This window comes from Streptopelia decaocto, assembly GCF_964273445.1.
Source record: "Streptopelia decaocto genome assembly, chromosome: 25".
In the NCBI taxonomy this organism is placed as follows: Eukaryota; Metazoa; Chordata; class Aves; order Columbiformes; family Columbidae; genus Streptopelia; species Streptopelia decaocto.
The window spans coordinates 2,797,417-2,823,421 of record NC_138680.1 but is presented as its reverse complement, the minus strand read 5'-3'; the positions used below and the strand labels follow the sequence as shown (position 1 = coordinate 2,823,421).

Here is a 26,005-nt window from a genome sequence, read left to right as displayed (position 1 = left end):
TTCTGTATTCAAATTCCTTGTCTCCAAAAGGCACCCTGTGTATAACGTATCCTATATGAGAATCCTCATGGCTACTGCTGTCAAAAACGTACTTTCTGCACACCCTTGTCCATGCACCTGCCATTGGAAATGTGTTTTTTTTGGCATGTTGGAAGATGAGACGCTGAGCTTATAAACTGGGGGTCCAGTTCAGGGAGGTAATTAAGCATATTGATAGTTTCAACAAGACCTCACATTAGTGATGTCCTGAAATATATTCTTAAGTTAGACTGAAAATCTATTGTTTAATAGCAGCTATCCTTATCACATGAGTTTGATTTTCTATGAAGTATTCAAGTCTTTAATGAGAAATGAATTTGTTTTGGCTTTTAAATGAACGCATAGAAATTCTCAGTGATCTCTTCAACTGGTGTAAGCTGAGGTAACTATTAGGATCAGTGGAGCTATGCCAGTTTACATCAGTTAAAGATCTGACTTTCTATTCCCAGGCACGTTAAAGGTGTTACTGTGCAAATGACTGCAGAAATTATTGCTGAAAGGTTTTCCGCTCAAAGGCAGATCAGGTATCTGGTCCGGGGAGGGCACATCCATTGCTGCAGAAGGAAATAAAGGAGAGAAAATTGTGAAGTGTTAACTGATATTTTTAGAAGCTTTATAATGACAGGTCACATTCCCAAGGACTATAAAGTGGCGAATCTAACACCAATTATTCAAGAGGGGCAAAAAGATACAGCGAGCAATTACGGTTTAACACCAGTTGTGGGAAAAATATTAGAAACCATTTGTTGGGGTTTGGGGAGTGAACAGATTGAAAAGTGTAATTTGATTAGAGATGGCCAATGTGGGCTTTTGGTGTGGGTTTTAACTAACTTCGGATTCTTCCAAGGAATTGCTGCCGTGGGAGGCGATGGATCTCGATTGGATGGCGTGTGCTTGCGCTACGGTTTTGAAGTGGCAAACTGGGACGCAAACGCAGAGCTCCTCCTGGTTCCACTGAGCTGTGCTGCTGAACCTGCTGGAAATGGCTTTAAAGGAGGGGAATGATGAATCCTCTTAGCCAGGCAGGGGGCTGAGAGCCATAGTTTGTTTGAAGAAGTGAAACGAAGTGCATTTCATTTTACCTTCTGCTTCTCGAAAGTCTTAAAGACCATCACGTGGGGGGAAAATGAAACTGGGTGAGCTGGGCTCTCCTGCCAGCCTCTGGCACCTCGGGGACGCTGCTCCAGGGAAGAGTCTCTCAAATGAGCTTTCCTGCGTATCTAACTGCAATCCAGTGTTTTCTTGAGGTCATAATAAAAATAACCTTAAACAGAGCTGGGATTATACTCCTAAACTACCAAAACCAACTTAGGATCAGGAACAAGATTGATTTACTTTAAAAACAATACTCCAGAAGAGATTTGCTGATAACTTTGGGGATAAGACCCGAAGTCAGGGTACTGAGCATTTCTTAGGCTAAATAATTAACTGGATTTTTCTCTTTTTTTCCTGAAATACCGAGCATCATAACAACTATTTGTTTAGTGCTTCTGAATTCAGGCTTTTTGGGCATGATGTTTCGAAAGTATTGCATGCTTTAGGATTTTAAGTTCTGTAGGTGCTCTTGAGAATGTCTCTTTCTAGTATTGTCCTGTGTATGTATGGGAACAGTTGATATTTTAGTGTATTTTTTCTGAAAGCAGAGGATGGACTGAGCACAGAGGTTCCAATGCCACCCCCTTTAGAAGAGCTTGAGTCCGAGGCCAGTAAGTTGAACATATACTTTTAATGCAAATATGTTTAGGCTTCGGGGCAAAGTCTTTAAACTGCTGCAAAGCGGGTTATGGACAGAGTAACACAGATTCTGTGTCTACTAGCCAGAAATTAATGTACTGTTAATATCTCTTAATGCACAACCCTACAATTTCAGGTTTCCCATTGAAATGTGACGAACGTGTTTCCTGCCAGGCCAGAAATTGCCCCGTCTATTGTGTGTGGTAAACAGCGGATGGGCATCCCAGGGAAGGGATGGCTCCGGCGGGTAATGAGAGGCTGGAGGACTTGTCCCGCTTAATGAGGTTATTCCAAGATAAAGCTCTTTAAATTTCAGGTGATGAAAGATGAATCCTAATTCCTGAAAACAAAAGAGCTAACACAAAATGGAGGGGAAGCTGGAGAAGGCAATGGGGAATCAATGCGACTGCCACGGACTCGATCGCTTCTGTGGGTCAAGTCAGTTAACCTCATTTTTTTCGTTATGCTGCTGTCTGTTCACCAGGAATAATAAGTAGTCATCTTTTTACAACAGCGCCTCGTGGTGCTGCAGTGATGGATGCAGCGGGAGGTGCGGGACTATTGGGGTTCAGAACAAACAGGGAGCCTGAATTAGCCTTGGCTCTCCTCTGTGTGTCTGTGCGTGCAAACCGATTCCTGCCTCCACAGCTAATCACCCTGCCCGTAACGACCTCTATTGATAGGCGGCCTTTTTTATTTCAAAATTCTGACATTTGAAATGTGTTTATTATTTTTTAAATACGTCAGTGTTGCCTGGGTGAATTCTACTGTCAGATTTGTTGCTTGTGTATATTCTCCTCTCCTTAGGGTCAGGTCTTTGGGCATGATTTAGCCAATCCACACGCCAAGGGATTAGTGATGTAGCAGATGGGACAGTTACAAGGGACAGAGGGAAACTGAGGCACGGAGAGCAGGGAGCGTTATTAACCCGCCGTACGGAGCAGGTCCCAGACGGACAGTGCGCTAGGCTGGGTGTTATCCGCTGGATCAACAGCGGAATTCCTTGTTATGCAGAGATACCCGTTTTGGGAAGGAATAATTGAAACACGGGAACCACAATCCACAGATTCCATGTTCTAACTCAGGATGCTTCTTCAGCTCAGCCGTAAGCTCTTCGGGGCCAGTGATTGCCGTCTGTTTTTCGTGATTATGAACACCTTAACACAACGGAGTTGTGGTCCGTGACTGGCTTCCCTTCGGTACGGATAATAATAACGACACTAAATTGCCGCGTCCTGCAAGGAAATGGTTGGGAAACGTTGAGCGACCCTGTGCTTATGTTATTGTAAAACCAGAAATGTTTACTCATTATATTTAAATGGGTTTGGATCACTGTGGATGAAAGTGAAACAAGATATAAGCCTGCAATGACATGCATAAATACATAATTAAGTATATTTCCTTTCCATATGGAGAGGATTAGCTTCCTTGCCTCAGCAGGGAGTTGCTTTATTTGGTGTCTGCTTTGGTGTCCCTTCCCTTTTGACAGCTTACAGAGGTACAACTGAAAGCAAGTTTCACTCACCGCCTAATGAATGTTGGAATAAGGACTTGGAGGGCATGTGGAAAAGAATAAGTGATTACCTCAGAAAGCAGAAGTTTAGGGACCTGAAGGGCTGTCCTATTATCCTGACTTCTCTTTTGGACCTTAAGTGGGCCCTATGGGATGATATTGCCCACCTTAGCAAGACTTATTGCTTAGTCATAAATCGAGGCAGAGGGAGACATGTGTCCAGTAAATGCTGAAGTGTCAGCAAAAGCTCCTTAACTCAGGTTTCATAACTTGAGAAATATTTTATCACCCTTGTGAGCCAAACCTCTGAAAAATCAATAGAAGTTGAGAGTTGCCTGTATTGATCTGAAAGGCTGAGTCGTATTGAAATATTCATGGCAGCGCGTGTGTTTGTATATGTGTGGTTCGGGGACTAAGATGTAGGTACCTTTCAGAGAGTGAAACCTCCTCATTTTTCATTTAAACTAGATTAAGACTCTTAGGTGACTTGCAAAGCATGGGCTTAAAAGGGAATGGAATTGTTTGTCTTACAACAACGCTTCTGACAGAGAGAAATACATTCTCATTATTATTATTTTTCTTAAATGACAAACTGTTGGGAGGAAGAAGTCAAGGAGATCTGATAAAATTAGCACCACGTTCTCCTGGGGATCTCTGGGCTTGCTTTGTTTGCAAAGCCAATTTGGACAGCGCGTCTTTGATCTTCACTTTCAGTATTTGAGCAGGCATGTTTAGTATCACTCATTTCACAGGAGATTTGGGATTCAAGTTTCTTCAACAATCTAAAAAGCAGTACATTAGAAGGGGAATTGTCTGCCAGTCGTCTCAGAATCTCAATACCCTTGATACTAATTTGATGTGATGCATTTCACCAGATGTGTCTACCTGAACGGTGGTTTATGCCCAAGAGGTTTGTGCTACTGTAGAGTATTAAACTTGGTTCTTCTCCTCCTTCCTCTCCTCCCTTTTTCTTCTAAGAGCAATTGAATGAAAAGCTTCCATGATTTTAATCTGCATATAGGTGTGACACGTTACAGATATTGGAAGGAAGGGAGCGTGTCAGGATTCTTGCAAAGAATAGAACAGAAGAAGAAAAGCACTGCCAGTAATGCTTCGAGAATTGTATAAGAAACTGATTCTTATATATAGGCTAATAGACTAATATAGTCACTTATACTCTAAACCATGCCTTTTTACTCTTTCCACGTTTCCTGCAGCACCTTTGTCACTTTAGGGCACAGGTTCCAGTCTCCGCTGGCCCCACAGGTTTTACTGGCTTTGGGCAGATCACAAGGCACCTCAGGGCCTTCAGATGTCATTGATTTTCACGTGGATCTCAGTGCGCCAGAGCCTGCTCCGTGACCCACAGCAGCAGATCCCACAGCACGGCCTGGCCTTGCTGACGCTGTGGGGCATCAGCGACCCTGGGTGCGTAAGTTCTCCGGACAGATGCGTTATTATGGATGCGAAGGGAAGGGCTGAGTGGAGAAAGGAGAAATGGAGAAAAGCTAACAATTATTCTTTAAGAAAAATATATTGGACATATAGGCCACCAGGGGGCTGAAAATGCTATTATGGCACCTCCATAATCTGTACGACAACAGACGGGTAGCGAGGCCATCAGGGGTTTGTGCTGCGTGGTTGCACAGTCCAGATCTTTAACAGAAGGGAAAATAAGGGCAATTAGGACTGATTTCTTTCTCAACTCTCCGTCATGTGTAACTTCACCCATGGTTAACAACTTGGTGTATGGTTGTGAATTGTACAGCGCCCTGTTTGCCGGCTGTGCGTGAGCACCGGCTGCGCTGGAACTGCGGCCAGTGATGCTGTGCGGCCGTTCCCGAGATGCCACAGACCTGCCGTTCACACTGCGAGGGCATCGTTCGCCTGCTCAACTCTCATTTTTATCCTCAGTACTGTTATAAAGCTTTCTCGTAGTAAGTAAAATGAAAGAAGGAAAAACCCCATACTTGCCATTCCTTATTTATTGCATTCCTCAATGGCAAAGTAAACTGAATGTTTAAGCATCTGACATCAAAGATTTGATTTCTCTGAAGCTAAAAAGCCTATTAATCACAATTTTAAAGTGTTCTTTAATTACCCTGTAATAAAATGACACGAGCAGAGCGGGAGGAAAAATTGTATACTTTTAGAGTTCCTCATGCTTGTTTGTGTTTCAAATCTCCCTGGAAATCCTTGTTGATCCCTCTTGCTTCTGCTGCTTAATTCTGTTCTGCCACAGCTATTGTTTATCGTTTAGCCGCGTTAACCGCATGCGGTGCCGTTCGGAGACGGGGAAAAGCGTGTGGGGTTTCTGAGCTGCGTTCCGGAGGATGTCACAGCCACAGACACTCACCTTGGGCGAGGATCAGAGTTTATCTGGGGGTTGGAGGCAGCGGGGCTGCTGAACCCCGTGCTCTGATTTAGGCTGCAGGGACCATTCCCCAGTTGGTGCATCAGTATTTTGAGTCTGTGTCGTGTTCTGGGACAGCAGGACCTTGAATCCCTCTCTAAATAGCAAACCGGGAGAGAAAGAACCAGGAGATGTCCCTGCAGGTTGTAGAGCACCCACCAGGTCACACAGGGCAATGCGGCTCCTCCAGGCTTCACTCACCATCAAAAACGGCCTCTTGATGTCAGCATTCAAACCAAAGAGACACAAAAGTCATTTTAACACTTGAAGGGATGTCAACTGTCAAAACAGAAGTAGTTGTAAGGAAAAAGGCAAGCTAAATATTTTATAAAAACCTCTTTAAAACTATTACTTGTTTTATAAAGGAAGGAAGAATGAAAAATCAGGGTGGACACCCAGCTCCTCCTTTCACGTCACGAGGTAGCTGTTCAGGGACCTGGTGGCAGAGAAAACTTGGAAATACAACCCAAAACCCCAAAGGACAACAAAATAATCTACCATACCAAAAAGTAAAAGTCCTGCAATGTGGAATAAAACTCTCCAGGTCCTTGAAACCCTCTGCAAGTTTTTCAGACTCGGTGGTAAAGCTGGGACAGGAGTGGCCAGTCCGGCAGCGTGTCCGTGACCCTGCAGCCCGAGGGGCCTCGGCCCCGGCGCTGCTCAGGGGGCCGTGGGCGCTGTGTGCTGGGGTTGGATTCGCTGCCGTTGCCAAACTCAGCCAAGTGGGTAAGTTCTGAGTTGATCTGTTTTCAGACCCAGACAGTTGTTAATGAAACAGTTGCTGTTTTGTTGACAGAACATTAATTACTCGATCTTAGGACTTGGTAATTGCACAGGCCCCCTCTGTATACATCACTAATTACATTAGCAATTATATGGCATTTTAAAGACAAAGAAATGACTACGGCAATTGCAGTGTCACAGGGACCCTGCTGGGAGATTTCAATCAGGTTCCTGCGATCGCAGTGGAGTGTGGAGCGAAGTCCTTGCGCATCCGGCCCGGCAGCACCAGCCGCTCCGCAGGGAAGGGGCTGCTCGAACCCTCTCCCAGGTCAGCTGCATTCTCAACATTGAATTGAAGCATTCTCAAAAGCCCACTTGCTCTTGGAAGTATTTCTTTCTACTCTCAGCTCTCTTAATTCTAATAATTCAAGAGTTGCGTCTGAAAAACTCACGGCTTAGATTAAAAATAATCGTAATTGCGAACACACTCATCGATGCCTTTCTGAAAGCTGCGTTGTATTTTTAAGAATCTTCCTTTGCAATTGAATAGGCCAGAAAGTTGCTTAAGAAGCTAAAAACCATGTGCCTCCTGAAGTTGGAGATGTGCAGAATAGCTGTAAACATGAGAATCCAGCGTCTTTGTAAAGTCGCTGTTATTTTGGAATATGACAAAATGTATAGAGGCTCCTTTATTCTGACAAAGAGCTGCAAAACTGCTCAGTTTCAATAAGCAGCACCTCGCGGTCGGTACAGACTGTGCAGACCTACTTGAGTTTCTGCTGTTTCCTTTTCCTGCCCAACCTCCCTCTGTCTTTGCTGCAACCCCAGCGCATTAACGTGACAAATGACGGTGACCGCTGCGGGTCGGAGGTGTTTCCTCGCGGCGGGTACATCTTGGGGAGCCCACACACCATCGCGGTGTCGTTACAGCGACCTGCGTGTGTTCGGTGCTGCGCTGGGGTAACTGGAACATCAAAGGAATCCAATGCTGGTGGTTTTTATTTTTTCTACGCTTATTTTGTAGCTGTGCTTCTGGTTTGCAGGCCGGAGGGGAAAGTAATTATATGGTCAGATCTATAGGTGGCATAAATCGGTACGTGTGCACTGACTCGGGGTTGCGGTAGCTGAGGATCTGGTGTCTTGTCAGGTTTAGAGCTTGTAAACACGGAGCGATGGTGTCGTTACCAAGGGACACGCTCCCGCGCTTGTGCTGGAGATTTATTCCCCGTTCCGTCCTCGCCTCCCTTTCTGCTGCTCCTCGAGCGCTACAGGAGGCACAGACACCCCCTTTGCACACTGGTGTTCGATCCAAGTCCTTCACCACCGGAGCTAAGGGAGGGTCACGGCTGTGGCTGGGAAGAGCTCCGGGGTGGGAAAAGTGACGAGTTATTTCTCTGGTCTGTTTTGTGGTTAACGTGTCATAGCTCAAGCCTTTTGGGTCGTTATTTCTCGCCTCAAATCCTATGAAATAGCAAGTTTGTGTTTTCAGGGACGAGGCAAACTAGTGGCTGCAGTTGGCTGACATGCCTTTGGGTGAATCAGTTTTTCTGTTGGAAATAAATAGATATGGGGAATCTAAACATGCATCAGCTTTGCTTGCGTGTTTCATCTCAGTAAGAGGAAAGTGTTGTGTTGTGACATTAACTCCAACTGCAATGGCAAATGCAGCGGCTGCTCTGGCCACCAGCTGTCTGTTTAATCCAGTCCCGCAAGCGGAGTTAATGAGACATTCCTACTTAAATAACCTGCTCCGATTAGAGCTTCGGATCTTTGCACCTCAACAGCTGTGTGTTGTCACCGAGATAAATATTTTAACGGGTCCGGCAATTCCCTCGCTGCCCCGCGTAAGTGGGTGAGTGAGTGGCTGTTGTGTCCCCATTTATTAGAGAGAAATTTAAGTTCTTACAAAACAGCCACCTAGAAAAGCCCTGGAAAGGGGAAGAGGAGGGTGGGAGGGAACCTGCGTCTCTAGGCGGCCGTTCTTGAGCCGGGAATCGTGCGTTGGGATGTGTGTGACCGGACCGTCTGGGCCGTTCATTGGTGTTGGTGGTGCTACCTGGACACGTTGCTTTGGAAAAGGGCCCCGGACGCGGGGATTCAGTGGGACAGCGGCCCCCGCGGTTCCCTGCTGGGCAGAAGGTCACCGACTGACCGCGTGTTGTCCCTGAGTGAGGAGTTGAGGCAGATTACCCAAAAATCTGCTTTCTTCTCAGCGTTGGGTTGGTTGTTTTCAGATGCTCCACTGACATCTGGCAGCAGTTTAAACACTGACTCATATTCTGTTAGTCTAAAAGTGGCTTTTATCATTAAAGAAAACGTTCATTTGTTTGAACTGTTCCAGTGATTTTCACCCCAGAAAACAGAATATTCCTGGGTTAGACAGTCAATCTCTGTTTTTCAAGCCACGTTTTAGCACTCTTTATTTTTTCCTCATAAAGCTCATTTACCTTTTTGATCTGGTTCTACCAAATAGCGGGTGGACGTGCTACAGACATGGGGGTTTGATTTGAAAACTGTCACCTTTTAAAAAGCATCATTGCTGTAACAGCAACCTATAAAGATGATAAAGAATAAAGCGCATTGAATACTCCGACATGAAGAAAATTCCCCTCCTTGTTTACAGTACAAAAATTTTATTTTTTGTTAGGATAATTTAAAGTTTAAAACGGAAGTAGACATATTCATTTTACAAACAAGATATTATTCCATAAGTAGGACCATTAAAAACAGTAAACCAAAAAAGCTATCTTTACAAAAGCTCTGTGCATAGCAACTTCATACCGGATATAACGGACAAAGCAAAAAACCCCAAAAAACAACCAGCCGACCCCAAACGAACCCCAAAACTATACAGGAGGGAGAAATGAGGCCTTAATTTACAGAAGGGAGAAAATGGTCTTTCAAAACCATGCATATTGAGGTGTGCAAAGAAACAGGGAGTAAGATGCTACACCCAGAGGAACCATGGAATCGTCCTCGCTCAGAGCAAACCTGTGGTTACCTATTGCAGCACTCTGGTTTTCTAGAGGCAGAAGGGAAAGCTGTCAGGAATATGGAGCAGCAAGAACTGAGAGAGGACAGATTTGCTTTATTACACCGGACAAATCCTTACACAGAAAGTTTGACGTGACTTTTCCGTTTGGTTGGGTGCTTTGCCACTGCCAAAGTCCTTCTTGCATGGGCAAGGGTTCTGGTTGCATTTATTTACACACATTTTCATTTGGGAAGCTACCAGTAAGTTCTACACCCACCTCGAGTACAACCATTTCCATGCATGAGCAAAATCCATGTTCTAAATCAGTCCTGTGTTGAATTATTTTCATTTATTTGCCTCAAATCAAGCCAGAAAAACCCATTTTCCATGTTTACATCACTATAGGCAGCTACGTTTGGGTCTCTTCCTGTATGCACTCAAAGCAGCTTTTTCAGGATATTTTGTTTTTCACTGGGACTCACGATTCTCCCACTTGAGCTGAGAAGCAGCAACTGAAGTGTGAAAGGACCGTGGAGCGTGTCGGGACCTTTCCTTGGTGTGGCCAGCCTGGGATTTCGTTACCTGAACCTTCCTGAGACCCCAGTGATCTTTGTATGTGCCTGCACAGACTAACTGAGAATTAAACCAGAAGGGTGGACAATTAACAGAATAGAATTTTGAGTGTAAGCAGAGCTGATAGACCTCAAAATTAACATGAAGGGCAGAGGAAAAACAATCCGCTATGTTGAAGCTTTGGGGCTGTGTGGGGTATTTTTTAGGTCAAAACGGGGGAAGGTGGGAGGTGTCTCAGAAACGAGCCTGGTCCATCACGGTGCTGAACTCCAGGACTCAATGTGGTATTTACTGAGATTTCGGGAAGTCTGAGTCCCAGCTCCAGTAACCTCAATCTGCTTTTGTCCCGTGTGCTGCAGGATTCCCAACACGCGTTTGTCCCTCCCCTTGCTGGGCACCGGTGCCCATGACCGTGTGAACTACCTGTGTGTTAGTTTTGTTCCGAACAGCACTGCCCGGGTCAGACCGCGTGCCCTCCCGTTCCAGAGCTCCCGGAGTGACGCTGGCGGCCTCGCTGACCCGCAGAGACCAGCAGCGCGAAGGCCTTGCGACCGCAGTTCACGGTGAGTGCTTTGATTTCCTTTTTTCTGGAACATAGATGCTGTCAGTAGCGTGACTGTAAGACCCTGACTTAAAGCACATTGTTCCCACCATTTAAATTTGCTTCTAATTGACATTTCGGCCTTGTAGTCAGTGGTCGCTGCAGCTGGATTGGAACTGTGAGTCTAGACAGGGCTTTCTAGGCTTAGTGATCCTAATTAGCTCCAAACGAGCTCCAGATCTCCAAACAGCTCCTACCACACGTACCGATGGCCAAGAACGCTCTTTCACTTACCCATCCATGAACTACTGGCAACAGGCAAGTGCAGGGGCCATATTAAGGGTTTATTTATGAAGATAAAGCTGGAATCATAGGAACAGCTCCGAATCGGTCCTGTGTACTCAGGGGGCTGTGAGTAGGGTAGCTGATACTTTTTTCGTCTAAAAGTGGCTTTCCAGTAATCAAATTCGTTAGAGTGGTCTGTGGTTTAGTCAGAAAACTCGTGATATTTTTAATCAGACTTGTTCTCACCTTCCAGTTTCAGGAGAGGACACGCAAAGGGGAACCAAACTTTTCTTTATGCTAAAATGCAGAAAAATTCAAAGCAATTGATTACTTCTATGAACTTCAATATATATATATGGAAAATACTTACCGCTTTTAACAACTCAGGATAAAAGTGCATAAATCATTCAAATACATAGTTACCCTTTATAAATGCACCCTTAATATGAAGTATAACTGAACGTAAGGTGTTCTAACTACACGGAAAGACATGGAGAACCCTTTCCCTCCTCGTTCCTGCACTGACTCTCTAAATCAAGGCGGTATCGTGGGAACTCGGGCCGTTCGGTCCCCAGGTGCCGCCCGCTCGCCGCGGGGCCTGTGACACTCAGCACGTCACCTCAGAACCTGAACGTCTGAGTGGAAACAGGAGCCGGCAGGGGGAGGATGAGGAGGGTGAGAGTCGCGCGTGACTTAGTGATACCACAACGTACATAAGATTTGGTGAGTTTTGCTAATCAGAAAGAATCCTGTACATCCTTGCACGTGAGTTCAGTAGGAGGGGAGAAGTGAGGAGCAATTGCAGCAGTAATAATATATCTCAAACTTATCACTACAGTTTTGCATCATTTTTCTTCATTGTACAACTGGAGGAAAAAATCCAAAAAAGGGTTTAATTTCTACCTCTACATACAATAAGTTACAAGTTTATTTATTTAAATAATTGTAAAACATCTTACATTTTTTAAAGAGGTTAAACTATAAGCAAATACACACACACACCAAAGTTCCATCATTCATGTCAGTTTGTCCTAGAAATTCTTTCATGCTGGTACCCTGTTTTGTTGCATTTTTTTCTGCATAAACTAAATCGATATCTGATAGAAAATAGAAACTTCAACTTTTTTCCCCTACAAAGTAAAACAAATTGTATCCAAAATATCAAGCTTGAATCATTTTGCCAATTTCTTTCTCCTTTTTGTATTTTACAAACGTTAGGAAGGTTTCTTGGCTCTGCGTTCCTGGTCCCGCTGTTCGTCCTGGCTCTGGGCTGCTTCTTCGCTCACACGCTTTTCGGAGCTGACGTGGTTGTGTCAGGAATATGAAACAGGTCAGAGATGCCGATTTCTATCTTGTCCGATCCATAAAAAATGTTCCTTTGTGTTGGTTTTGTTTTCCTGGGCCTGGCTTTCCCCCAAAAAAAGAGCTTGTAGTGCTATTTTTTAGTGGTCCATCACAATAAGTAGTTTTGTGCTGTAAAAGAAGAATGAAAAGAAGAGGAAAAAAGGGCAGAGGGAGAGGAGCAAAGCTGCTCGGCCTTACATCGGGGGAACGACAAGGCCGGTCATGGCTGAAAGAGAAAATGGACAAACATGAAATTCTGGCAAATTGGTGTGGAACAAAATATACTTGAGCCCTTCACCCTCTGCGTGCACTGACATTGCAGGAGCGGCCCGATCTGCAGGTTAAACTAGACCTTCGGTTTAATGTTTTCATGCTTTAGTGAGAACTAAGATGTGAGACTGACAATGAGCACAGACAAGGGACGACGGGTTATTTCATAGTATATTCACCAAAAGGCAATTTGTGGTTCTTAAATGGATAAAGGGGATAGAAGATTAATTCAGGTCTCAGTACATGAACTTTCAGCAATGCCCAACCGTTCCTGGGTCCTTGGAGATCCCACTGAACACTCAAAATCATTCCTGCAAACCAGGATCGAGCAGCGTTTCCCTTCCCTCAGTTCCTCGCAGGAACGGTCGTGTTGGGAGTGAGGAAGATGTGAGAGCAAAGGGGAACTGGCCCCTGCGCTGCTCACGGGCCCTCGCCCGAGAATGACAGGTCCGGGTTCACTGGCCGGTGACCGGAGCCGGTTTGCTCGTTCAGCTGCAGTGCAAACAACGGACCAGGCTCTTTGTCGCTTGGCTTAGCCCGTGTGTCTGTGTCTGAACCGCTCGAGTCCTACCTGGCACGTTCCCAGAACGCTGGGCTTATGTAAATTATTTATTAGTCACTCTCACTACCTTTAATTGCAGCTATTTTCTTCATAACTGACAACAGCAACATTTGAAGCTGCCTGGGACCGGTGCTGTTCCCAAAGGTTTTGAGGGGTAAGTTAAGTTTATACGTATTTATATAACAAATGAGTGAGTCATATTTTCAAAGGGGCCTCAGCGCAGCGCGAGGTCCTAATCCTGCAGAGATTTATGTTCACTGGAATTTGTGGGATTATTCATGTGTTTAAAGCCCCATCCTCTGAGAATTAATTTCACCCCTATGTTCATAGTGTTTAAAAAAATGCTTAGAGCCAGACCCTCAGCTAACATGAGCCTTTCATTGGAGCTGTGTTGATTTTAACCAACCGTGGGTATGGGCTGTGATTTAATACAATAGGAAAATAAGTATTTTCCTCTTCAGTCAGTGACTGGGGCTGGACGTCCCTGCCAATTTCGGCTGATCACTGAAAGTGAAACCAAACAGTCTTAAGTCAAATAGCTACTTATTTGAATTGCTTAGAAATTATTTCTCAAACAGATTTTCAAACAGGCAGTCTACCTAACCCCAAATAAAGCAGGTGAGGATTTGTACGCCTGTTTTGGGCAGTGGGGAGCCAGGGTGCATTACAAGTGCAGAGATGCTCTGGTAGCCCTGAGGAGCGGGTGGGAGCCGGTGCAGTGTGAGCTCTGTTTCCAGGGGGACAGGCCCTATCGGCATAGATGATTTTATCTGATACTATTGTTATCAACATTTATTTCCTTTTTTTAATCAGGGAAAACTTCTAGCAGATCAAAGCAAAGCCCAAGCCCAAGTGTCTGCCATGTCTCTTAGAAATATTTGAAGCATATTTGTAGATGCCGCATTTTGGAAAGTCCTTTAAATTGAAGGGGAAGTGCATATTTTTTTTGTAAAATTAGAGAGATTCTGTTATCCAGCAGTCCTGGACTCAAACTGGTGATGGCAGCGGCGAAACTGCCACCTGCAATCAGGAGGAGCAGGTAATACCCCTGGGGTTCTGCTGATCCTTTCACTTTCCCTTTCCTTTTTCCCTTCCCTTCCCTTTTTCCCTTCCCTTTTTCCCTTCCCTTTTTCCCTTCCCTTTTTCCCTTTCCTTTTTCCCTTTCCTTTTTCCCTTTCCTTTTTCCCTTTCCTTTTTCCCTTTCCTTTTTCCCTTTCCTTTTTCCCTTTCCTTTTTCCCTTTCCTTTTTCCCTTTCCTTTTTCCCTTTCCTTTTTCCCTTTCCTTTTTGCCTTTCCCTTTTTGCCTTTCCCTTTTTCCCTTTCCCTTTCCTCCTGAGGAAGACGTGAGTCCCCGCTTTCCTCGCCTTGTCCATGTTTCCGTTCCGTGCTGCGAGTGCTCCAGAGCAGAGCGTCTCCCCAGAAGTTGTTGGGATGGAATCCACCAGCGAACAAATTCAGGTACCACTCTGATATAACCCAGAAAAGACCAGCAAAGCCCCATCGTTTCCCTGGTGTTCCATCCCAATATCGCAGCTTCCCCTCCTGCAGCCGAGCACGAGGGTGTTGGGGAGTCTCTGCTCTGCGCTTCTCTCTCTCCACACCCAGCGCCGCTCCCCCGTGGGGCCGCACTGTCAAAAGCTTATTCCCAGCCTGTATCGCTTTTTATTGAATGTTTGTGAGGTTTGGATTAAGGTCTTACACTGCTAGCAAAGCTGTAATTATTTTTGCCTGTATTACTATATATTGAATCGATGTAACTTTTCAATAAAGGTGGTTCAATGCAGGACACTCCCTGATGAGTTGGGAATATAGAAACCACAGTCATTATCCCAGAGGGTCTTTTTTTTTCACTTGGAGGGAAATGGAAAAAGAATTAGAGATGAGCCTTATTGTATTAACCTTGACAGCTTGCAATTATCAACTGAAACACTTGATTAAAATTGTCACAAGGTTGGAGAATTTTTTTATAAATAAATAATCAAACATGGATAGTAAGCAGATGCTATAGTGATAGGCACCTTTAATGGGTGTAATTAATAATGCTCATAAGCCTGATGTGTACGAGTAGCCCCTGAAAATGGTCCCAACTAAGACATTAAAAAGTAGCTAAAAGCTTCCAGTTTTTCCTAAAGAATTTCTCTTTCTTTTTGCCTCCATAGTAATTAACACCTTTTTTTTTGTTTTTCCCCAGAAATCCTCCTGTATTTGGATGGGAGATTTTCATTCGTGCATCCCTGATTGTCTCTCCACAGCCAGGTAAGATATCTATAGATATGCAGTCCTTTTAGACGATAAGCAAGTTAATCCATATTTTATGTAATATGTCTTTTAAAAATCTAGAGAAAACCATTGGTAGCCAAATAGAGAAGTTCCCTTGGCCTCATCTATTGAGTTGTTTGAAGTAGTTACTGTCTCACCGGGTGCTGAGCTGTGTCTGCACAAAAGGCTGCCTGAGCAATTATTTTGATTTAATTCACGTTAATTAGGAACACCCTTCAAATCAAGATATGTGTTTGCTAAATCATATATGCCTTAGTTTAATTACTAAAGAGCACAGAAATGTATAGCCACTCTGCAGTGATATATTTTTCCCGTTTTGCCCAATATCCTCTTTATTGTGTGTGACACGAAGCAGTCTGGAATATTTTCTTCCATTTAAAAAGGCAGATTTTTGTTTTCTCCCATTAAAAATTGAGCTCTTGTCAAGCCCGAATACATCTGTGACATACGATGAGATACTAAATTTAGCATCCCATCAAATGAAAGATAAGTAATTAATAGTAACAGGAGATATTTTTGTAAAGTGTCAGCAAGAAGTTCTAAATATCTCTTCGGGTTTTCTTTATTCTGAAGCAGCCTGTGCCACTTGCCTCTCTGCCAATAAACCAGGGAGAAAAGTGTACTTGATCCTTGCAATATATCCAATTTAGTCAGGTGACAGCTCAGTATTTTCCATCCCTATTGACAGCACGACGTGTGTATCATTTGCAGCCTTCGGTCGCTGTCTGGGCTCTGGAATCGCGCTGGTTCCAGCAGAAGCTCCGTGCTGAGCGTTCCCAGCGTGGAAACGGCCCAGTGCTTTTCACCTGGTTCAGGGTTCTGGTAAGAATGATTTTAAGTTGTCGTGTCTGAAGTGTTGGCTGGAGCTCGTTTGCGCAGCCTTGGAGTGCCAGGGGACCGGCATCCCCAGTGCTGGTGACACCCCTGACTTTGGCCAGACAAGATCCCCATAATGAGGGTCTTCAACTCAAATACCCGCGTTTTCTCGGGGAATAGCGCAGATGTCCCCGTCGCTAAATTGAGGCTGTTCCTAAGGGTATCAGACTTCAGTACCTTTTGGATTGGCTACAATCCTGACGGTTAATGGAACATCTGACCTTCTGGGGCTTGCCTGCTATTCCTTGTAACTGAGCTTGCATTTCTGTGTTGCGATGTGCTGAGCTGGCCAAAGGTAATGTGGGCAGTCAGCAGCCCATGCTGTTCCAGCAGTTTCCAATTTGCTTCTCCCATCAGCTGCCTCCCATCTGAGACGAGATGATGGGGCATTTGTGTACTTATCATGCCGCGTTGCGTCACGTCACGTTACATCTTCCCGGTGCCTTTTTTAAACCGCCCTGACGCGTGACATGGGCGGCGCACGCGATGGCTCTGATCAGGATCACCTGCTCTCAATTTGGAGAGCCTATAGAAGCGCGTGGTGTCCAGTATGGATTGCTGCTTGTTCTCTACCTATCCCAATGTATAGCAGATGGCAGGTGAGGGGGGTAAGCAGGAACACATGGCACAGGGTTATCTGAGGGTATCCCATGGCCTGGCTGTGTTGTGCAGCCCAAAGCCGGTAGATATGCAAGTTTCATGCTTAGTTAATACTTTTGAGTTACAATGTGCTTTTTACCACCTATCTTACTGTCTCTAGTAGTATTTCTAATGTTCTCATTGCAACAGGATGCAATAAGTAGGATGGAAAACGTTTGCCTTTCAACAAAAACTACATTGCAAACGTTATGTTAAAGGAGATGTTTCCCCCATTACTTACTGCCTGCTCGGTGCTTGTGTTATTGTCTCCACCAAGTATTTACTGATGCCTAAATTTGATAAGTAAATAAATAACTTAGATTTGCAGCACAACTATTCTAGTTTCCGGGCCAGGGTGACGGCACAGCAGAGATCAACAGTCTCCACCGCTGCAGCACGGTAAGTCCGTTCAAGGAGCCTCTTTGGGACCCTCCTGTTGACTTTCTGGCCACATCTGTCTGTCAACACTGTGGGAATGTTAATTTGGATATCAGGCTGTGTGGATCTGGAGCCTTTCCAAAGCATGTGCTCCCCAGCTTGCATCAATTTAAATATTTCAGTCGGAAAGAAGAATTTGCATCTATGGCTGAAACAGTTAAACAGTGGGAAGACCTGGCACAAGGACCCTCGGGCAGACACGGTCGACTCTGCGGAGCAGCCGCTGCCTGAGCTGGAGCCACATCTGCTCTGTCTTGTTGCGTCTGACTGACGAGTACAAGGTGTACTAGGTACTGTATCTCTGAAAACTTGTTTAAATAACAGTTGTAGTGTATTACTGTATTTGTGTATCAGGGCGCTGACGTATAAGGAGACATCCCACCAAGAAAGGGATCTGCTTCATAACTTCTGCATCCATTTATCTGTGGCCAAGTCACCGCAGCTCTGTTTGCATAAGCTATTTCAGTAAGTAATCCATAACCTGACAGATGGATCCTGAACCCCTCAAGAGCGCACCTTTGCCAGTAAAAATGCATGAGTGTGAGGACTGGGCTTTTAGCTTTGAGATTTTATGTTATACTTAATATTACAGTTCAATTTTAGAATCTCTTATTGATTACTAATTTATAGTGGATAAAATATGTTGTAAACACTAAGTGGCATGAATAGCATCAAATGGTCTCTAGTATTTACCTGTTTACAAAAGGGTTAAAAAAGAGACCAGACAGACAGGGGAGCTAAAGGAAAAGTATTGACTTAAATGTAAAGTATTTTTTAATCTGTCCTTTTTCTGCCTCCCAGAAACAATCTGTGATTTTCTCCTTCGACACCATAATCGTACAAAATATTAACAGAGATAAACCATTCCTAAATAATTTCAAGAAACAGCTACAACTGTTGTTCCAACAAAACTTTCTATACCTGTACTTTAAAAAATTGCTTCAAATCCTTTTTTTCATCTTCTTTAAACAGAGTGGAAAATAAGTTTTATTCCCTGTCAGCGTGATACCTGGGCGTTTACAGGGTGGAACAATGTCTTACATTAATGGGAGAAGACAGAGTTTCATGTAATTGGGACAGGAAGACGCTGTTTCAGAATTCTGTAAGTTAGCTTTTAAAAATGTAATTGTTTTTGTTCAACAGACTTAGAATTTCCTTATTACATAAAATAATCACAGTTTCTGTAAGTCCCTGTGGCCTAGCTAAGGATTTATAATGCACCCAAGTCAACAGGTGCGGTTTGTAGGGCTCATTTCGGAATTACCCCGGCTCTTGGCATGGCTCAATTCCCAGAGTCGTGTTTGCTCTGGTATCTCTAGTGAAGTCTGAGGGAGCCAGATGACTTCTCAGGCCCTATAAAGGCTTTTTTTATGGAGACTTGGAGCATATTTATGTGCCGTGTGCCCCCCACAGCCTGTTAAAAGAAAGAATTTAGTACAGGTTTCCATTCTTATCTTAATACTCACATTTGTTTTGCAGATCACCTTTAAAAAGGCTGTAAATGTCCTATAGGGCTCAATTCCCGGTATGGGCCTAAACCTTGCCCAGCTTTGGGGCTCTGGCCGTCGTGTCCGTGCAGAGCTGTGCAGGAGCTCTGCCGGTTGCTTTACGGGTCCCTGAAGCCCAAGGAGAAGTCGTTCCTCACGAAAGAGCTGCCAGTGAAACGCAGCCGGGGTGAAATCCCTCTCGGTGTAAATGAGTGTCTGTCCCTGATGGTTTAACACCAACCAGACAAAGCTGGGAGCATTGCTTTGATCCCGTGGGACTGGGTCAGATTTTCACCACGGAGGCTGTGATATCAGTGTGATGCTATTCAGGTGATTACTGTATTTACCTGGACTAACACAGCGGGCTGTACGTGTGCAGGTGAATAGTAATTGCACGTTTCTTACCTCTAAACCCATTTCCATTGCCACTGGAGCAGGCGGGGGAAGGAGACCCTTGGGGTCTGATGACAGGAGCGAAGGCACTCTTCTGTTTGACGGCGGGGAAGACGGACGAGGAGAACGGGAGGATGGAAGAAGTGCTGGAGGAGCCAACTGTTGGACTTGAAGACATGACTGCAAAAGAAAATAGTGAATGCTTATCAGAAATGCAGTTAAAGAAGTTGGGTAAAACTGCTTAAAATATCTATATTGGGCAGGATAGCAGGTGTTTTCTGGAAAGACAAGATCCTCATGTTGTTGGGAGTTACACTCTGCAAGAGTTACAGTGTGAGTAAGTAATTAAAGAAGTCAGTAAGTAAATAGCTGTTTAACTGCTCGTCCTCTTATAAATAGATGATAGAGAGAGAGATATATAGAGAGATAGTGATAGAGATGATAGAGATGATAGAGACAGAGATGATAGAGATGATAGAGATGATAGAGACAGAGATGATAGAGATGATAGAGACAGAGACAGTGATAGATAGAGACAGAGATGATAGAGATGCTAGAGACAGAGATGCTAGAGATAGACAGATATATAGAGAGAGATACATGGAAATAGATACATAGAAATAGAGATACATGGACAGAAAGAGACAGAGAGATATAGATAAATAGTAGATAGATAGTAGATGGAGATAGCGAGAGATATAGAGAAAGATAGATATATAGAGATATAGATAGAGATAGATTATATATATATAGAGAGATACATAGTAGAGATAGAGATACATAGATGGAGAGAGAGAGAGATATAGAGACAGAGATGGAGAGATAGAGGTAGAGATATAGATAGAGAGATAGATAATTAGATAGAGATAAATAGACAGATAGAAATACATAAATGGAGAGACAGAGATAGATATAGAGAGATATAGATAGATATGGAGATAGATATATGTATATATACATATATAGAGAGAGATAGATAGGTAGAAATACATATACATATGGAGAAAGAGAGAGAAACCACACACTCTTGGCAGAGGGAAATGAAGGTGTGAAAGGAAGAGAGACTTGCTCATGGTAAAACTAGTAACTAGAAACACAACAATACTAACTCCCAGAACTGAAGTCTATCATTGTTATATTCCTGGTTATCAAGATAATACAGCTTTACAGGAAATTATTCAGCTATCAGTTACTGTTAATATAGTTCATACACATAAAAATGATTTTAGAGTGGCTTTAAGATAGGATCTGGAGATTATACCTTATATATATTATACAAATTATACCTCGTGTCTCACTGTGGACTTTGCCACTTAGGAATCTGTATAAGGATAAAGAATGAAGGAAACACAAGTAGGATTCAATATTCCTCTGTTCTTCCTGGAAAAGGGAACATTTTCTGGTTCATACTAAAAAATACCAGAACACAAATCAGAACAATCTTCACTAAATCTTGAGAACGTCTCTGGAAACACAACCCTTGCTGGTTTCTGATGGGGAGCATTAATGACCGAGGAGCACGTACGTCCGTACGGGGAGCCGGTCGGGGAGCCGTTGATGAAGCCGGGCGAGCCCGGCACGCCCAGGTTGCCCATGGGCACGTTGCTGTAGCCGTTCATGCTGTTGCTGGACGTGCTGTAGTTGGACTGTTGGGGGGTGGAGCTGGAGGAGTAACCGCGCGGTGAGATGCTGCTTGTGTTGCGAATGTAACCTGAAATAAAACACAGTTCAAAGCATGTCAATGGATTTGGCATAGAACTTTCTCCTGCATATTCCCTGCTTTATACAAATGATTTATTAATAAATCCAGATTAAACATTTAAGCAAGTACTATTAAATTCAATGTGTTTTATGCATATTCTTTCAAGTTAAGCAATATTAAATTGTAAAACAACGTGAGAAACTAAATTTTGACATCCTTTTCTAATCAGATTTGATTTATTAAAAGTTGAAACTTGTTCTAAGACCTGGAAAAAACTGTGTGCGCTTATCTTTTCCTGAGGTAGGATTTATAATGTATATATGGGATTTTCTACAATTTTAGCGGGGAGAGAGAGAGAGAGAGAGAGAGAGAAAGAGAAAGAGAAACAGAGCAATCAAGAAATTCCCCACCTTTTTAAGAGGTTTTGTTCAGTTGCTGTCATTGTCTTTTATGAAAACAGAGATATAATATTGAGGGGAGCAGGGAGAGAATTCTGGGTTAAGCTGGTATCAAAAAATAGTCAAAAACGATTCCAACCATTGCCAATGTGGTGCCTGGAAGCTGGTGCAGACACAGCGTCACCCCCAATGGCCACACACACACATCTACTTGAAAGCTGAACAGGTGAACAAGATGAGAAACTCCGACGGAAGCACCTGTGATGCAATTATCGGTTGATGAACCGAGCGCGTCGCGACTCGCAGCGCTCACCTTGGTTGTTCCCCTGCGCGGACTCGGAAATGCTGACCCCCAGCTGGCTGCCGTAGGAGTTGATGCCCATCATGCTGCTGTGGGCGGGAGAGCTGGAGAGCGCGGGGATCTGCGCGGGGTTGCGCGGGACGCTGTACAGCGCCTCGGCGATGTCCGCCGCCCGCTTCAGGATGATGTCCTGCCGACCAGAGGGGACGGTCAGAAAGGGGCTCGGAGACATTGTCTAGTGTTTAGAACTAAACACACCCGCGCAGCGCTGCCCTGGAGTCATTCTGACCTGGTTGTTGTGTGGCGTCCCGTACAGGGCTTCAACTAGGTCAGCAGCTCGTTTCAACAGCATTTCCTGGAGGAAGAGCAGATGAAGAAAATGGACATTTTTAACAGAAAAAGGTTTTTGGTGCAAACAAAACCATGGGGTTTGCTGAAAAAGGAGTCCCTTCAAGAGCTGCTGTTTGCCACTCTTCTCTTGCAGTATCTCAAACCAGAGCTGCACACCCACTGTGGCTCTGGAAGGGCTGATGGGTGCACCAGGAGCACCCCAGAGTCCTGAACCCGCTTCAAAACTCCCCATTCCAACAGGAACCCCCCTCCCTGCTGAATCCCACCATATTCTTTTGCATAGACACATAAGAATCTAATTAATCCCACGTCCATTTATTTTTTCTCACTGTTGGTAGCTTAATAACAACACTACCTGTATCTTATATTACCTCTGCTTGTAGGAAAAAAAATCACACAGTAGACTATCTGAATAAAACAGTCTTTCACCATGCAAAGACGATAATAAGTAATTGCGGTACTGCACTAAAAATCTAGCAATATAATTAATGCCACTCTCACCATGGCAGGTGCAGCATTACGGATACATTAAACCCCGAGCTGTTCCAACACGTGCATTCTGCAGCCGTTGCTGCACAGAGAGTTGAGCTTTAAGTGTTTTTTACTAAAAGATTCCCTTCAGATTAACCTCTGCAATAAATCCTGTTGCATGTATCGTCTAGGCTCAGTGATTTGCCCATATAGATAAATGCAAAGGACTGTGATTATGAACTGGGAGGGAGCCTGCACTGAAGCAGCAAAAGAAGTTCGTAGTGTTTGAGTTCTAAGAGAAAACAGTTACTGGTAGCTGTGCATTCTACATAATCAAATTCTTATTTGGTCCTACAACTAATTGCTGAACATATGTTCACATGTAAGAGTCATTTGAGACACATTTTGTCTCTTTTGTGAGTTACAAGTGAAAGAACAAAGTGGGCTCGGTGAAATGCTTATAAATATTTTACCTTTGCCAGTCTTTCAGGGTCACCAGGGTGTCTTGGGATGACCTTCTGCAGCCTTTGGAAACCATAATCTATGGTAGGTTCATTTAAAGCTGAAAGGAAAACAGAAGAAAAACCCCTGTATGAGTTAATATGTTTGTCTGAATCTGAAGCTGCGTTAGCTCAGACAGTTCACAGCTTCCTCGCCTGCACAGGTTCATCATCCGCCAGAGCTCCGGAAAATGCATTCAGAGGCAGGTATGTTGAAGCAAATGGCACAATTTATCCGAATGCTGCACGCTATTTAAAAACTCCTAACTGAAGGTGTTCCGGAGGGTTACACCAGTGAGTTTGGCTTACTCAAAAGAGAAAATAAATGACTTCTGCACTGAAAACTGCTCCAGTTTCCACTGCCGACTCCTCACCATGTGGCAAAGGCTGAGTGAACAATCTGAAAGATACAGCAGGGCAGCATTGTCACTAAACACTGCTTTAAGGGTTAATGTCTTTAGCCTGGACAAAACTGACTATGGCAGAAATACAGCAAGTTACGGTACAAATGCAAACTACAACAGGTCTTCTATGTTGGTTGTACAGTCAGAAATCAAGTACCGTATTTGCTCAGCTAATAAACACATTACACTCCGCCCCCCGACACTTTGCCGTCACAAACTAGGGCACGGTGACTCATTAGACACATTAACGTCTCCACTCGTATCTGGCTGTTGTGCAGACGCAGCCACTTCGCTGCAATGATGTGAATCTCTAGTGGATAAACCAAGATATTTTGACCCAGATCCTCACTCAGCAATAGCTGGCACGGCCCTGCCAGCATCGCTGAGGATTCCGTCCAACTTCAGGCACTTTAATACTCTCTACTATGAAATTGCAGCAATTATCATCTAATTTCTGATTATTCAAAACAAATTCCAATTCAAATTAATACAGAAAGCGAAAAGTTCCGTAGCATTCTGCATTCTCACGGGCTTTGCCTCTAAGACATTAGGATTACTGGTGTTTACTAAGCTACGGGTTGGGTTTTTTTCTTATTTCTTTATACTCCAGAATGTGCATTATAATTCAAGTGACACATTCATGTCGCGAATCTTGCTAAGAATTCCATGACACATTTAATAAGTAATATATGCGGGTCCTTTAGCACTATCCCCATTCAGTGCTGGTCCATCCTCTTGTACCATTTGTGGTTTTTTGAGGTTTTTTTTTAATAACTGGTGATACCAGCACAGCAGAAAATACCTGGTTGCAAGAGCCACTGATGGCACTTATTGGACCTTCCAAATTATACTCAGCACCTTGCGGGAGAACCAGCACAGACACAGGAACAATGAACTGATCAAGTGAGACAGACTGTTCTACCGATCCCGACCCTGTTTATCTGTGTCTGTCTTTGGTATAACAACATGAAGGTAAAAGGTCATATTCCCCTCTGAGATACATTTTATATTTACTTTTTATTAAATAATTATGGCATGGCACGAAGTTTAAATATTACAGGAGATAATCAAGTGGGAACTGAGTAGAGAAAAGCCAGACCTGAGAATTTCGGCGTGGCTATACTTAGAATGTCTCTGCTCTCCACTGGGAGCCATTCTGGTTTGCTTAAGGAGTTTAATAATACACATTTCAACTGCTACAGAGTCTACATCCCAATTGGGAAGGGGGTTTTTGGGAGGTGGGTATTTTTGCCAATAATCCTGAGAATTATAGGCCAATTCCCTCCAGAGCCCATACATCATTACGTGCCATTTCTCTTCTTGATTGCAAGTCTAATCAGTTAAGTTATAGATCTTGAGCTAAGCAAAAGCAACATAAAATATATATTAATTTAGACATATATGTATACATACTTCACTAAAAATAGCTAATGGGAATATACAAAATGCTAATTCAGGAAGAAGAAATTGGCTATTATTCAACAAAAAATTTTCCAATGGATTGACACGGACATTTTCATTCTGATAAACAGCAGCAAATCATTTCTCAACAACGTTAAATGGTTTTAAGAAGAACTCAGCCGTTTGGAATCGATGTCTATATTATGTCTTTCAGCACAAGATGTTTTCTGTACAGCTTGCAGCAAAATTGCCCGCTAATGGTTTTACTCATTAATGAAACAAAAATATCTCTGTCCTGAAATCCTGTTACAAACCAACATCCAGTGGTTGTAGAAGTAAATGGTGCCTGTTCAGCTGAACAGCAACGTGTAGGATCCACCAGCAAGTTTGAACAGTCCCACCACAATATCACTTCCATTGAGAAAAGAGCTACTGGCTCAGTGATCATTTATCTATGTGTTATATAGAAATATGCCAAAATGACATTGAAATGCTTTTGGATTCATGGATTCGGAGACCATCTGACACAGAAGGAGGCTGCTCGTTATCTCCTATAAATCAGATATCTGAAATGCAACCCCTAAGAAAACTGATCCAGATACAGCAGAATCCCCTTGGCGAGTCCCAAACCCAGCGTTCCAGGACAAGGGGGCTCTCGAATTTCCCAGAGAACAGTTTAAAAAATTGGGCATGACATGCTCTAATGTAAGCAAAAAGGAGCAATCGTCTGGTGAATAAGCCAAATTGGTAGTTAGTCTATAAACTTCACCCTGGCATAACTGTTCCAACAACAGAAGTGTTGCAGTCGGCAGTGGGGAGAGCTCTAAATGCCCCCAGGCTGCCCCACTTAGTTACAACAGGGCTCGCAGACAGTGCTTCCTCTTCTATATTGTTCCGTACCCTCCCCAGTCCGTGATTTCCTCTGAAATACAGGTCTCCAGCCACCCTGACCCCCTGGAATAAAACCCTCACACTTGAGCAACTGATGCCGTGACATCTGTCTGCATTTGCAAAGCCTGAAACAACAGCTCAGCCCCACTCATCTCAACGGGGACCAACCGCGATACCCAACGATAACAGTGCTGACATTTAAAGTATTAATTATTTCACCACACGTCAAAGCGCATAAGACTGTTGAAGGAGGATGATGTTATGAAGATCTGCACGGTTTCCCGTGAGCGACAGCTCATCCTGATATCGGGCGCTCTCCTGCTCTGCCAACCAAGGGGACACATGTAAGGACCTTAGCGAAGTTCTGCAGCTCTTCTTTGCACACCAAAGGGCAGCAAGTCCTCTGTTTGTAAAGCACGAACTACAAGAAACCAAGTACAGGTGCCTCTAGAAATATCTGGAACTCAGAAAACAGACCCAGAGGACACATATAGTATTTGGA

General features: G+C 43.8%; 1 protein-coding gene across 1 annotated transcript in view; it reads right to left on the bottom strand.

Annotated features, from left to right (window-relative positions):
• Positions 1 to 11,773: 11,773 nt before the first annotated feature.
• EBF2 (EBF transcription factor 2) overlaps positions 11,774 to 26,005 on the bottom strand; it is a gene marked incomplete at its 5' end in the record, with an annotated part of 112,523 nt that continues 98,291 nt past the window's right edge. Inside the window, 6 exons of the mRNA XM_082072743.1 lie at positions 11,774 to 12,365; positions 19,097 to 19,264; positions 20,610 to 20,795; positions 21,498 to 21,675; positions 21,775 to 21,840; positions 22,781 to 22,869. Coding sequence (XP_081928869.1) covers positions 12,334 to 12,365; positions 19,097 to 19,264; positions 20,610 to 20,795; positions 21,498 to 21,675; positions 21,775 to 21,840; positions 22,781 to 22,869 — 719 coding nt within the window. The 3' untranslated portion in view covers positions 11,774 to 12,333. The remainder of the gene's footprint in view (positions 12,366 to 19,096; positions 19,265 to 20,609; positions 20,796 to 21,497; positions 21,676 to 21,774; positions 21,841 to 22,780; positions 22,870 to 26,005) is intronic.